Here is a 14,107-nt window from a genome sequence, read left to right on the forward strand (position 1 = left end):
TCCTCTGGCAATTGCTTGTTCTGTGCTTGCATACACTGCCACCGGGCAAGTTCAGGAGAATGGGAAACCACAGAGATTTACGTGGAGAAGCTGCTTTATACCAAAGCTAGACACAAAGTGCTAAAGTAACTCAGCGGGCCAGGCAGCATCACTGGAGAAAATGGATAGCATCTAAAGACAGGTTCCAACCTGAAATGTCACATTCATTTTCTTCTGAGATGCTGCCTGACCGGTTGAGTTACTCCAGCACTTTGTGTCTATCTTTAGATCTATATCTGTAGTTAAGAGGGTTGTAAAGTCACAGTGCAGGAGGTCACAAGCCTTCAGGTTAGGTATGCATCTGAGAGGATGTCAGCCAACCACCAGAAACTCATGCAGGTGATGCTGACTGCTAGGGTGAGTTAACATCTGTGTTTAGGGATCTTAGCAATATGCTGAGGCATCTTGTTTGGGGAGCAAAGGAAAATCCTTGCTTCCAAAGTGACTTGGCATCCTGCTCTCCCTAGCAGGACAGGCTGCCGACATTCAGGGTGGAGCCACTGTTCAAGGGATACGGTACATCCACATATTGAAGGATGCAAGAATGAATCACTCTTTAAGGAAGTCATATGTTGATTAAAGTTTATTTAAGAAACAGAGCATTGTTTTAAAGCACTTTTAGTCTGCTCAACAAATACAAAACCAACACTAGCATCATTTCTATAGCCACAGCTGCACAGGACCAAGATCAATCAAGTAAATCTTCAATCACTATCAATTATTAAAATTCCATCACATGTACAAAGTATTATCCTCTTGTTAAAGTTACTGTGCCAGCCCCCAAGTGCACACTTGGTTTGCAAGCAGTCAGAATTCATCAACAGCAACGTTATGCAACCCATGACAAGGTGCAAGAGTAGAAATATCATCGACATTCACTAAATAGCAATGAATTGTTTTTAAATACTGTTTAATCTCTGCAAAGAAATGATTTAATTGAACTTTAACATTTCACATCATGAAATTAACAGTTCAAACTTCTTCACTCAATTGTTGAGAGCAACAGTTGTTTCCCACACATCAGGAAATTCCTACAGAGAATTAAAATACAGCACAGGAGGCCATTTAGCCCGTCAAAGTGTATACTGGCTCTTGGCCTTGCAATCCCATCAGCCTCACCCCCCCAACCTGTATTTGTTCCCTTTGTCATTGAACCAGTCACGGTTGAAAATACTTCCCTGTTTTAGGTCTCTGAACTCATCAAATCTCTATGAAATTGTTCAGCCTTCTTTGCTCCCAAGGAGAAATTCCGAAGCAATTGTCCCCCTCTGTATCTACTACAGTGAGATTGTAGGGTCCGAGTTGTGGCTCATCTCTTCCATGCAGGAAACACTGACATTTAGCTCATTCCCAATCCTTTCCTTTTAAAGTGTTATATTTCAGCACTTGCTTACGAAATAATTACTTTCTATTAATCAGTGTTAGACAAAAGCTCTGCCTACATATGCAGCATCCAGAAATGATTAGTTGGAAGGAAAAAGGTAATCGGTCTCTGTGGAACACTTTAATTAAAGGGAGTGTGCTGAATTTAGAATTCAGCAGAAGCTATAGCAGCACAAAACGTTCAAAATACACACGCGCGCACACACACACACAGCCCGAATCATCATTTAACTGATCCTGAAATGGAATCACCTTTGATTTTTTAATTAAATTTGCTGCGGTCTTCTGCCAGAGATGCTAAATTAGCTTTATAACCAGCCATGTTCCTCACAGTATTTAGTAGCCTAAAAAGAAAATCAAAAATGAGATTAGTTCGAATTATGAGAAAAGAACATGCTTCATCAGCAGTCTCCTACTCTTCAGTGTTTTTGTCTCATTCCTCATGCTCGAGCATCACCTAACCATTGCTGGAGAAAATGGACAGGTGATGTTTCAGGTGACCTATCCATGTTCTCCAGAACTTTGTGTCTTTGCAAACCAACAGGCATTGTTTCTTGCTTTTACCTATTCCTGATTTAGCTGGTTATCACTGCAGCCCTTTACAGAGCACATGACTAATATGAGAAGGGTCTTGACCCGAAACGTCACCCATTCCTTCTCTCCCGAGATGCTGCCTGACCTGCTGAGTTACTCCAGCATTTTGTGATACCTTTGGCTAATATGAAATGTAACTTAGAATGGATATTGGCAATGCTAATTATTGACTGCTTTCATGTCTTAATTGTAAGCTAGTCCCTTGTTGCCTTTAGTTGCATAGTGCAAATAAATAGTATTTTTACCACAAAAGCTGCAGATTTCCAAATTCACTATCCTATCAACTGAGGTAGTAACAACACTTGGTTTTACATTTTCTCATCTTCTACTTTCTAAATGTGAATAGAAAGACACCAAAATGTTCATACACGAGATTCTGATGATCCTATACGAGAAAGATTGAATATTTTATATAAAAAGTGAACCACTGAAAGGCGTTGATGTTCTGAGGAACGTGGGTGCATTTGAAACATTGACGGTTCTGGGGAACTGAACATCAGCCATGATCATATTGAATGGTGGGATTGACACAAGAGACTGAGTGACCTGCTCCTATTGTGTTCTTGTACACAAATCCTATATGGGTCACCATTTTAGGTGCCACTAAGACACAGCTGTCGAGTAGCTGCCTCACAGCGCCAGAGGCCCAGGTTTGAGCCTGACTACAGGTGTTGTCTGTACAAAATTTGTATGTTCTCCCTGTGACCATGTGGGTTTTCTCTGGGTACTCCGGTTTCCCCACACATTCCAAAGACATACAGGTTGGTAGTTAATTGGCTTCCAGTAAAATTGTCCTAGTGTATAAGATAGTGTTAATGTATGGGCTTCGCTGGTAGGTGTGGACTCAGTGGGCCGAAGGGCCTGTATCTCTAAACTAAACTACTGAAAGCTAATGTGCAGATACACTGAGCAACTAGAGACCATTGGCCAAGGTACCATTGGCCTTTCTAATTGCTCAGTGTTCCTACACATTAACTTGGCCTTTACTGCAAGAGATGTCATGCTCCAATTTAGTCTGGTGTAGAGATACAGCGTGAAAACAGGCTCTTCAGCCCACCGAGTCCACACCGCCAGCAATCACCTGTACTCTTGTTCTATCCTACACACAATGGACAATTTACAGAAGCCAATTAACCTGGAGCACCTGTACAAAACCCATGAACTGACAGCACCCATTGTCAGGATTGAACCAGGTCTCTGGTGCTGCAAAGCAGAAACTCTACTGCCACCGAGCCACCCAGTAGAACCATTGAGAATGCGGGTCAGTGATCCTGAAGATAGACACAAAACGTTGGAGTAACTCAGCAGGTGAGACAGCATCTCTGGAGAAAAGGAATAGGTAACGATTCAGGTCCAGACCCTTCTTCAGACTGAGAGTCAGGGGAAAGGGAAATAAGAGATGCAGACAGATGTAGAGAGGCAACGAGAGGCAACGAGACTCAACAAGACGACTTGGAAGCTGGTACGACTTGGGTGGGGAAGGGATGGAGAAAGTGGGGATGCAAGGGTTACTTGAAGTTAGAGAAATCAAATTCACACCTCTGAGTTGTGAGCTGCCCAAGCAAAATACAATAGACAATAGGTGCAGGAGTAGGCCTTTCAGCCCTTCGAGCCAGCACCGCCATTCAATGCGATCATGGCTGATCACTCTCAATCAGTACCCCGTTCCTGCCTTCTCCCCATACCCCCTCACTCCGCTATCCTTAAGAGCTCTATCCAGCTCTCTCTTGAAAGCATCCAACGAACTGGCCTCCACTGCCTTCTGAGGCAGAGAATTCCACCCTTCACCACTCTCTGACTGAAAAAGTTCTTCCTCATCTCCGTTCTAAATGGCCTACCCCTTATTCTTAAACATGCTGTTTCTCCAATTTGTGTTTGGCCTCACTCTGACAATGTAGGAGGCCTAGGACAGAAAGGCCAGTGTGGGAATGGGAAAGAGAATTAAAATGTTTAGCACCAGGAGATCAGGTGGGTTCAGGCTGGCTGAGCGAAGGTGTTCTGTGAAACGATCACCCAGTCTACATTTGGTCACGCTGATATATAAAAGTCCACACCTTGAGCAACAGATACAGTAGATGAGGTGGTGTAAGTGAACCTCTGCGTGCAGCGTAGGTTCACTAGATTAATTCCCGGAATGGCGGGACTGTCGTATGTTGAAAGGCTGGAGCGATTGGGCTTGTATACACTGGAATTTAGAAGGATGAGGGGGGATCTTATTGAAACATATAAGATAATTAGGGGATTGGACACATTAGAGGCAGATAACATGTTCCCAATGTTGGGGGAGTCCAGAACAAGGGGCCACAGTTTGAGAATAAGGGGTAGGCCATTTAGAACGGAGATGAGGAAGAACTTTTTCAGTCAGAGGGTGGTGAAGGTGTGGAATTCTCTGCCTCAGAAGGCAGTGGAGGCCAGTTCGTTGGATGCTTTCAAGAGAGAGCTGGATAGAGCTCTTAAGGATAGCGGAGTGAGGGGGTATGGGGAGAAGGCAGGAACGGGGTACTGATTGATAGTGATCAGCCATGATCGCATTGAATGGCGGTGCTGGCTCGAAGGGCTGAATGGCCTACTCCTGCACCTATTGTCTATTGTCTATAAACCTGAAAGGACTGTTGGGGTTCCTGGTCAAAGTCGAGGGAGGAGGTATAGGGACAGGTGTTGCATCTCCTGCTGTTGCAGGGCAATGATCCCGCTTACCCTAGTGGGATCAATTCTGTAGATCCCCGCTGATACTACCTCTGAAATATCAGGTCTAGTTTCCTTACCCGAGTCAGGATAGATGTGATAGAAGGTTTGCAGCCAATATTCAGTAGGTTGGTGACTGGGATGGTGGGTTTGTGATGCAAGGAACAATTAAATAGCTTGTGCTTTTTATACAAGATTTAGAGAGGATCCTATTGAAATGTACAAACATCGATCGGGTGTCCAGAACCATGGTCACAGAGCATACGGGGCTGGACAATCAGCACAATGATGAACATAACATATCTTCAGAGGGGAGTGTATCTTTGGAATTATCTATCAAATAGAACCATGGAGGTTCAGTTGCCACATTACCAGGACCTGAGCTACAGGGAGAGGTTGGGAAGGCTAGGGCTTTATTCCTTGGACCACAAGAGGCCAAGAGGATGATCTTAGAGAGGTGTATAAAACCATGAGGGGATAGATAGGCTAAATGAACAGTCTTTTACCCAGAGTAGATGAATCAAAAACAGAGAGCATTGGTTTAAGGTGAGAGGGGAAATATTTAATAAGAAAATTGAGGAGCAACCTTTTCCACATAGAGGGTGATGAGTATTTGGATCAAGGTGCCAGTGGAGGTAGTTGACACAGGTACTAAGGACATTTGGACAGGTACATGGATAGGAAAGGGTTAGAGGGTTATGGACCAAAAATAGTCAGGGGGACTAGTGTAGATGGGGCGTCTTGGCCAGCTTGGACAAGTTGGGCTGAAGGGCCTGTTTTCATGCTGTATGACTGTGTTCAAGAGGGAGGTTGATATTTTTTTAGATATTAAGGAATCAAATAAGCAGATAGTGCTGGAAAACTAAATGGCAGAGCATACTTGAATGGTCTACTTCAATTCCAATTCTTATGTTCTTCTGAATCTGAAGTGTCACCCGTACCTTTTCTCCAGAGATGCTGCCTGACCCGCTGAGTTACTCCAGCACTCTGAAACGTCACCTATCCATGTTCTCCACAGATGCTGCCTGACCCGCTGAGTTACTCCAGCACTCTGTGAAACGTCACCTATCCATGTTCTCCACAGATGCTGCCTGACCCGCTGAGTTACTCCAGCACTCTGTGAAACGTCACCTATCCATGTTCTCCACAGATGCTGCCTGACCCGCTGAGTTACTCCAGCACTCAGTGTAAACCAGCATCTGCAGTTACTTCCTACACCTTATGTTCTCAGTTATTTTCTACAAATCAGAGCTTGTAACACTGAGCCTGTGTAAATGATAGTTAGATCGTTGTTCTAACTTGTATGTGGCAGCAACGTGAAAGACACGTGCTCAATTCTGAATTGTGGATCCAAATCAAAACTAGTTTAAGATAGACACAAACAACAATCAGGCTCGAGGGTTCCCCGAAATCTCTTATCCCAATAAATGTCTGCAGCTGTCATTTCCCCAACATCACATGAAGAAATGAAGTCATACTTACTTTGCAGCGAGCGGCTACTGCTTTATCCGCGCACCAATGTCGCGGTCCCCAGGTACATTCATTTTCTCCAAGCAATCTTGCTTTCATCATTCTTACACAGAGGTCAAGTTCCTATCAATAAAACATGTATGCAGCAATGTTTGTACAGCCACGCTACCCACTCTCTCTCCCAACCTGCCCACTCTCCCAACCTGCCCACTCTCTCTCCCAACCTGCCCACTCTCTCTCCCAACCTGCCCACTCTCCCAAACTGCCCACTCTCCCAACCTGCCCACTCTCTCTCCCAACCTGCCCACTCTCCCAACCTGCCCACTCTCCCAACCTGCCCACTCTCCCAACCTGCCCACTCTCCCAACCTGCCCACTCTCCCAAACTGCCCACTCTCCCAAACTGCCCACTCTCCCAACCTGCCCACTCTCTCTCCCAACCTGCCCACTCTCTCTCCCAACCTGCCCACTCTCTCTCCCAACCTGCCCACTCTCTCCCAACCTGCCCACTCTCTCTCCCAACCTGCCCACTCTCTCTCCCAACCTGCCCACTCTCTCTCCCAACCTGCCCACTCTCTCTCCCAACCTGCCCACTCTCTCTCCCAACCTGCCCACTCTCTCTCCCAACCTGCCCACTCTCTCTCCCAACCTGCCCACTCTCTCTCCCAACCTGCCCACTCTCTCTCCCAACCTGCCCACTCTCTCTCCCAACCTGCCCACTCTCTCTCCCAACCTGCCCACTCTCTCTCCCAACCTGCCCACTCTCTCTCCCAACCTGCCCACTCTCTCTCCCAACCTGCCCACTCTCTCTCCCAACCTGCCCACTCTCTCTCCCAACCTGCCCACTCTCTCTCCCAACCTGCCCACTCTCCCAAACTGCCCAAGTCTTGCAGAGTCTCTGCTTTCTCTACACTACCTGCCCTCCATCTGTCTTTGTATCATCTGCAAACTTGGCCACAAAGCTTTCAATCTCCTCATCATTGATATACAAGTGAAGAGCAGCAGTTCCACTGTGGAAAGCTGCTGGTCACTGGCAGCCAACAAGTGGAACGCTGCTAGTCACTGACAGCCAACAAGTGGAACGCTGCTAGTCACTGACAGCCAACAAGTGGAACGCTGCTAGTCACTGACAGCCAACAAGTGGAACGCTGCTAGTCACTGACAGCCAACAAGTGGAACGCTGCTGGTCACTGACAGCCAACAAGCGGATCCACTGCGCAACGATGCTGGTCACTGGCAGCCAACAAGTGGAGCACTGCTGGTCACTGGCAGCCAACAAGAGAAAGCCCCCTTTATTGCCCCTCCTTGCTTTCTGCCATCCAGCCAACCTGATATCAACACTAGTACCCCCTTCGGCTCTTATCTTTTTCAGCAGCCTCACGTGCGGTCCCTTAAAGGCTTTGTATAAATTTAGATAACATCTACTACCTCTCTTTTGTCTGTCCTTGCTTTACTTCCTCTTACAGAGGCCAAAGTCCTATCAATAGATCATATAATGGCAATGTTTGAAATTCTTTTTGAACTGCCATTCTCCCAACCTGCCCAAGTCCTGCTGCAGACTTCCTGCTTTCTCTACACTACCTGCCCCTCTTTGTGCCATGTGCAAACCTGGCCACAAAGCCTTCAATCCCCTCATCAACCTGCTATCAATGCTAGTATCTTCCCTTTGATACCCCATCTATTTTACAGCCTCACCTTCAGCACCTTAAAGGCTTTTTGAAAATCTAGATAAACAACATCCACTCACTGTCCTGTTTACTTCCTCATCCATTAGGAGAATATCCTCACTCTTACCTTGCAAATGTCATTTGAATTCTCGGACTTGTGAAGCATCATGTCAAGCTGGGGTTTGTAAACATAAACAAAGTCTTCACACTAAGGGGAGAATCAGATTGAAACAACAGATCATCAGCAGTCCCGTTCTGATAGAGCTAACAATTTATATTCTTGCATTGTTCTAGGTGAATTCCAGTACAAAACTCTAAGTAATGGCAAAAAAGACAGTTACAGTACTAATACATACAGTATAGAATGGACGGCATGGTGGCGCAGCGGTAGACTTGCTGCCTTACAGCGCCAGAGACCCAGGTTCGATCCTGACCAGGATGCTGTGTGTACGGAGTTTGTACGTTCTCCCTGTGACCACGTGGGTTTTCTCTGGGTGCTCCAGGTTTTTAACCCACACTCCAAAGACGTACAAGTTTGTAGGCTAATTGGTTTTGATAAAATTGTAAATTGTCCCTAGTGTGTAGGATAGTGTTAGTGTGCGGGGATCGCTGATCGTTGTGGACCAAAGGGCCTGTTTCTGCATTGTATCTCTAAACTAAGCTAAGTAATGTCAGTACAAAATGTGTAGGAAAGAACTGCAGATGCTGGTTGACATCAGTCATCAGTTCGCCCACTCCCCTGATATCAGTCTGAAGAAGGGTCTCAACCCGAAACATCGCCCATTCCTTCTCTCCAGAGATGTTGCCTGACCCGCTGAGTTACTTCAGCATTTAACATAATTTCACTTCCTTTCTTCACTTCTACTTCTGTATTTAGTTGCAACAAGAAAAAGTGGATGCACCTGGTAATGTGCCCTTCTACACCAGAGACATGCCAAATATTTGCTTCCTCCTCCACTATCGTGTGAACTTCACTCTTTGAAGAAAAGTTTTTCTAGTATGGGAGTGGAGGCAAGGCCACATTTCCTGCTTGTCTCTGTGGTGTGGAGTGTGGTAGGAAACCTGCTCCAACAACAGGTGTTGTTCTTCTGGTGAAGCTACTTCCACAATGCAGTTGTGTGGGGAGTTCCAAGACCGGAGTCCAGAGGGTTTGTGGATTTGGAGGGTGGTGCACCTACTGCCTAGGTTCTCGTCGTTTGGACGTGGTCACAAGTTTGGGAGAGGCTATTCAGCAGCCTGGGCAAGTAACAGCAGGACATTTTGTAGATTGCACACAATGACAAGGACTATGACTATTTTGCATCAGCATTAATGTACAATGGCAGTGGACTGCTTCATTGGTAGTTCCGTATACATTTAAACCTTATGCAATATTCACCAAATATCCTTACTTCTGATCTAATAAGTTCATTAGTTGGAGGAGCAGAATTAGGCCATTCGGCCCATCAAGTCTATTCTGCCATTTAATCATTGCTGATATATCTCTCCCTCGCAATCACATTCTCCTCCCTTCTCCCCATAATCACTGACACCTGTAGTATTCAAGAATCTATCAATCTTCGACTTAAATATCAATTGATAGCCTCCACAGCCTCCTGTGGCAATGAATGCATGTCCCCACTCAACAATCTTTAGGCAATGCTTTGTAGCACTGAAGCACTGTGCCCTAAAACTAGCCACATATCTAGTCCACCTTTTGTTCCAATAATGTGGAAATTTTGATCAGGAACATCATTTGAACAAAGGAAGAAAAGTCCAATCTGACTGATTGCTGCCCAATTCGTCCCGTCTCAAATCCTCCACCATCGATGGAAGGCGTTGCCAACACTCACACCTTTTGGATCCCCCTTGACTCACCGAGAGATGGGACACCCCAGACATCGAGCTGCAGGTTTTCATCATGTCTGTGCCGTGCTTCTGACCGAGGGAGAGATGATGCACCATTTTTTCACAGGTGTCACAGCTTGTTATACCCAGCTCTTCAGATAGTGCTACATTGTGGGCACAAGGGAGACATTCACGTGAGACATGGTTTGGACTTTATGTTAGACAGGGAGACATTCATGTTAGACAGGGTTCAGCCTTTATGTTAGACAGGGAGACATTCATGTTAGACAGGGTTCAGACTTTATGTTAGACAGGGAGACATTCACGTTAGGCAGGGTTTGAACTTTATGTTAGACAGGGAGACATTCACGTTAGACAGGGTTCAGACTTTATCAGCAGGCTTTTCCAGGCACAGATCGTTCTTTTTATTGCATTACTGCAACATTGGATAGATCCCATCACAAAAACACAAATGGCACCAATGTTGTAAAAAAAAAAACCCAAACAGATGGTGGAACTCGTTGGTCAGGCAGCAACTGTGCAGGGAAATGTCTAAATGACCTTTGGGGTCAGGACCCCTATCCAGTGTGAAGGGTCACAACCAACAGATCACCTGTCCATTTCCATGCACAGGGCATGGCTACAAGGTGTGAGGGACAAAGTTTAAAGGGACAACTTTGTTTTCCACAGAAGGTGGCGAGTGTTTTGAAGACACTGCCAGGAGTGATAGTTGAAGCAGATACAATCGCAGTGTTTAAGAGACTTTTGGAGAGGCCCATGGAGATGTAGGGGATGGACAGGTGTGGATTATGTCCATGTAGATAAGAGATGGTCTTGGCATCATGTCTGGCACAAACTTGGTGGGCCGAAGGGCCTGCTCCTGTACAGGACTGTTCTATGTGGCAGTGAATAGAACATCACAAGATTTAAGTTAACTGTAGAAAAGGAACAATTTCAAGCAAAAATAATTGGACAGAGATTAATTTCAACAGATTGAGAGAGACTCTGGTTCCCGGGTTAAATTGAGAGGTAAAGATGTAGCAGATTAAGCCTCCTTATGGAAGCAAAGGTTCAGGTTCAGATGAGGCACTTATCACATCAGGAACCAGAAGCAACAAAGATGTTCAGAGCTCCTTGGATGATGAAAGACGCAGGAAATTATTGCAAAAGAAAAAGGTTGCTTATGAGAAGTGTCAGTTGCAAAAACTAACGAAAAACAAGTTGATTTCAAAATAGTCAGAATGAGAACTTGAGGCAAAAGAATATGCAAGGAAAGATTAGCTGCAAATGCATATGGGAATCTGAAGGCATTCTAATGAGTACATGCCTACAGAAAATTCCTAGAGGGACAGTGTATTAAAGAAAAGAATGGGAGTTTAGTCTGTCTAGGTTAGATGTGCACGTTGTATCAGTCTTCACCAGGAATATAAACACTTGCAGAGTAATAGTGACACTGGTTGTGTTAAAAGTCAGTAACTTGGTGGGAGTAGAGAAACTGCCTGAAGCCACATCACCGGGACTGGATGAGGCACGTCCTGGGGTTGTAGGGAAAGAATGGGAGGAAATCACAAGGACTCTGCCATAATCCAATGTTCTTTGGATAGTGTGTGGGGGGGGGGGGGGGGGGGGAGAGGGAGGGGGTCAGAGGACTGGAGGGTGGCAAATGTTAGTCCTTTGAAGAGAGGATTGGATAAATATATGGGAAGCAAAAAGTCACAACACTACAGAGGAAAGTCTGAGTGAGTGCAACAAGGGAATGGTTCTGTTAGAGAGCTGACAAGGATATGATGGGTCAAACAGCCTTGTCCGTGCTATAACCATCATGTGATTCTATCAGGTTAAGCCAAATGTACTGCGTTTCCTAGATTTCTCACTCTCCTTTCTCTCCGGGCGGCACGACGGTAGAGTTGTTGCCTCACAGCGCCAGAGACCCAGGTTTGATCCTGACGAGGGGCGATGTCTGTATGGAGTTTGTATGTTCTCCCCGTGACTTGTGTGGATCCCCGTGACTTTCTTCAGGATCTCTGGTTTCCACCCACACTTGAAAGACATACAGGTTTGTAGGCTAATTGGCTTGGTAAAATTGTAAATTGTCGGTGGTGTGTAGGAATCGCTGGTTGGCTCACACTCGGTGGGCTAAAGGGCCTGTTTCCAAACTATCTCTAAACGAAACTATGCTAGAAATGTGATATTGGTGTTTCAGACATCCTGGAGCCAGTATCTCAAGCCAGTCACTGAACGTGCTTTGGAGCAGATGCAGAAGAGATTTACCAGGATGCAAGACACAATGCTGGAGTAACTCTGTGGGACAGGCAGCATCTCTGGAGAGAAGGAATGGGTGACATTTTGGGTCAAGACTATTCTTCAGACAGTTTACCAGGATGCTGTCAGGTTAAGAGGGTATTAGCTACAAGGCGAGGTTGGACAAACTGGAATTGTTTTCTGAAACATCAGAGGCTGAGAATATAAAATTATAAGAGCTACAGGCAAGATATTTAGTTATAATCATTATTCCATGTTGGAAATATTAAATACTAGAGTGCTTAACTGGAAGCAGAAGCAAGAGGGAAGAATCACAGACCAGGTAAGTCAAAGGAGCAGAATTAGGCCATTCGGCCCATCGAGTCTACTCTGCCATTCAACCATGGCTGATCTAACTTTGCCTCTCAACCCCATTCTCCTGCCTTCTCCTCATAACTCTTGACACCCTTACAAGAATCTGTCATTCTCGGCCTTAAAAATATCCATTGTCTTGGCCTCCACAGCCGTGTGGGGCAAGATCAGATTGGCATTGAAGATGAGAAAACACAATGATAGCAAGAGCAGGGAGTCTCATTGGCAGAGTCAGTATTACTGGAACCCATGATGGGCGTGAGATAGTAGTTGTCCAAGTCACACTGAAACTAGGAATGATCCAAATATAGAAGAACTAAGTATTCCACACACCAGTTCCTACCACAGAGCCAGTGATACTTGAATCATTTCAGATTGTCAATTTGCCACATCTGATACCAAACCAAGACGAGCCATGTTGTCGAGGTGTCTGTGCTAGATGCTCTGTGAGATGATAGGAACTAGGGTGGGTGACAGAGGGAATGGAAGAAACAAGACATTTGATATGAACCACTATCATCTGTCTTCACTTCTAAAAACGGTGAGCTTTAAATAAGGTCCCTCTATTGAGTAGTAAATGACTGGAGTCCTGGACAGTTACCTGGCTGGTCGGTATAGCAGAGGTGAAGAGAAAAGCAGATTGCATTGGGCCCAAGTTGATTGAGAATCATATCAATGATTTTTTCGCCGTAGTTTTTTACAAAGTCCAGGCACGATTCAGAATAATGTTCAGGCAGGACACTGCAAATCTGATCAAGCACGTGGAGGATGGCAGCCTGTAAATGGATAAATTGTCATTGACTTAAAGTAAGCAAAGATAGGAACCACTACAATCCCACAACTGTGTTTCAGCCCCTGCCCTTTTACGTATTGGATATTAGAGAGGACATTATCCACCCTCTGAAAGGCATTATTGTTTATTTACCAAAAAACAATTAAATCAGGAAGTTGAGATGCCTTCAGACGTAAGGTATCACAAAATGCTGGAGTAACTCAGCAGGTCAGGCAGCATCTAGGAGAGAGGGAATGGGTGACGCTTCAGGTCAAGACCATTCTTCAGACTGATGCCTTCAAACTTAGCCCCATTAAGTCATTATAACAAATGGCAGGAAATGCCGATTAATCTTCCGGGTGAACGCATTGCCGCATAGCAGATTACGTATCACAGAAGACAGAGCGAGAGAGAACGATCGAGGGAACAGATACACAGGCAAAGGTCCAACCTTATTGTTTATTTGGCAAATAACTCACCTTGGTCTTTACCATTGGCAACATTTCCTCCAGTTTTTTCAAAACAAGCAGGCATAACTCACACTGGGGCATATCAAGGTGACGATTCACCTGCAAAATAGATTCAGTGTAACTGCAATTACGCTGTACTTCATAGGTGCAGGTAATGGGTGGGATGCATCACCAACCAAGTCTGATACATATTACAGCATTGGCACAAAACCAGATGCTCCAGTGAACTATTCCCATACACTTGTCCTTTATTAAGATTGTGCTTATGTATTATAATCCTTTCTGAACTGCATGCAAAAAAGGAATTTCACTGTCCTTCAGTACCTGTGATAACAAAGTACCATTGAACCAACAGTGCATTTCAATCTCAAACTCAGAAGCCCACTTTCACCATTACTAGGCTGTAATTGTCCAACACCCCCCCGCAACAATAATTATTAGTGTAACAGAGGTATTTTGTGCAAATATACGTTCCTAATGGAATTAGATTAACCGTCACATCTCATTTCACTGGCCATGAATGCTTCATTTGGGGTTGGATTCCACTCTGGATGGAATGACAGATTATTTAGACTCCTACAGCGTGTC

General features: G+C 45.0%; 1 protein-coding gene across 2 annotated transcripts in view; it reads right to left on the minus strand.

The window, feature by feature from the left end:
• Window positions 1-600: 600 nt before the first annotated feature.
• Window positions 601-14,107, minus strand: part of LOC144610466 (prosaposin-like) — a 29,317-nt gene continuing 15,810 nt past the window's right edge. For both annotated transcript variants that reach the window (XM_078429200.1, XM_078429199.1), the window contains 6 exons: window positions 13,529-13,618; window positions 12,879-13,053; window positions 9,695-9,828; window positions 7,965-8,045; window positions 6,184-6,294; window positions 601-1,766 (listed from right to left, as the gene is read on the minus strand). In XM_078429200.1, the coding sequence (XP_078285326.1) occupies window positions 1,731-1,766; window positions 6,184-6,294; window positions 7,965-8,045; window positions 9,695-9,828; window positions 12,879-13,053; window positions 13,529-13,618 (627 nt within the window). In that variant the 3' untranslated portion in view covers window positions 601-1,730. The remainder of the gene's footprint in view (window positions 1,767-6,183; window positions 6,295-7,964; window positions 8,046-9,694; window positions 9,829-12,878; window positions 13,054-13,528; window positions 13,619-14,107) is intronic.

Source organism: Rhinoraja longicauda, chromosome 36, assembly GCF_053455715.1.
Source record: "Rhinoraja longicauda isolate Sanriku21f chromosome 36, sRhiLon1.1, whole genome shotgun sequence".
NCBI lineage: Eukaryota > Metazoa > Chordata > Chondrichthyes > Rajiformes > Arhynchobatidae > Rhinoraja > Rhinoraja longicauda.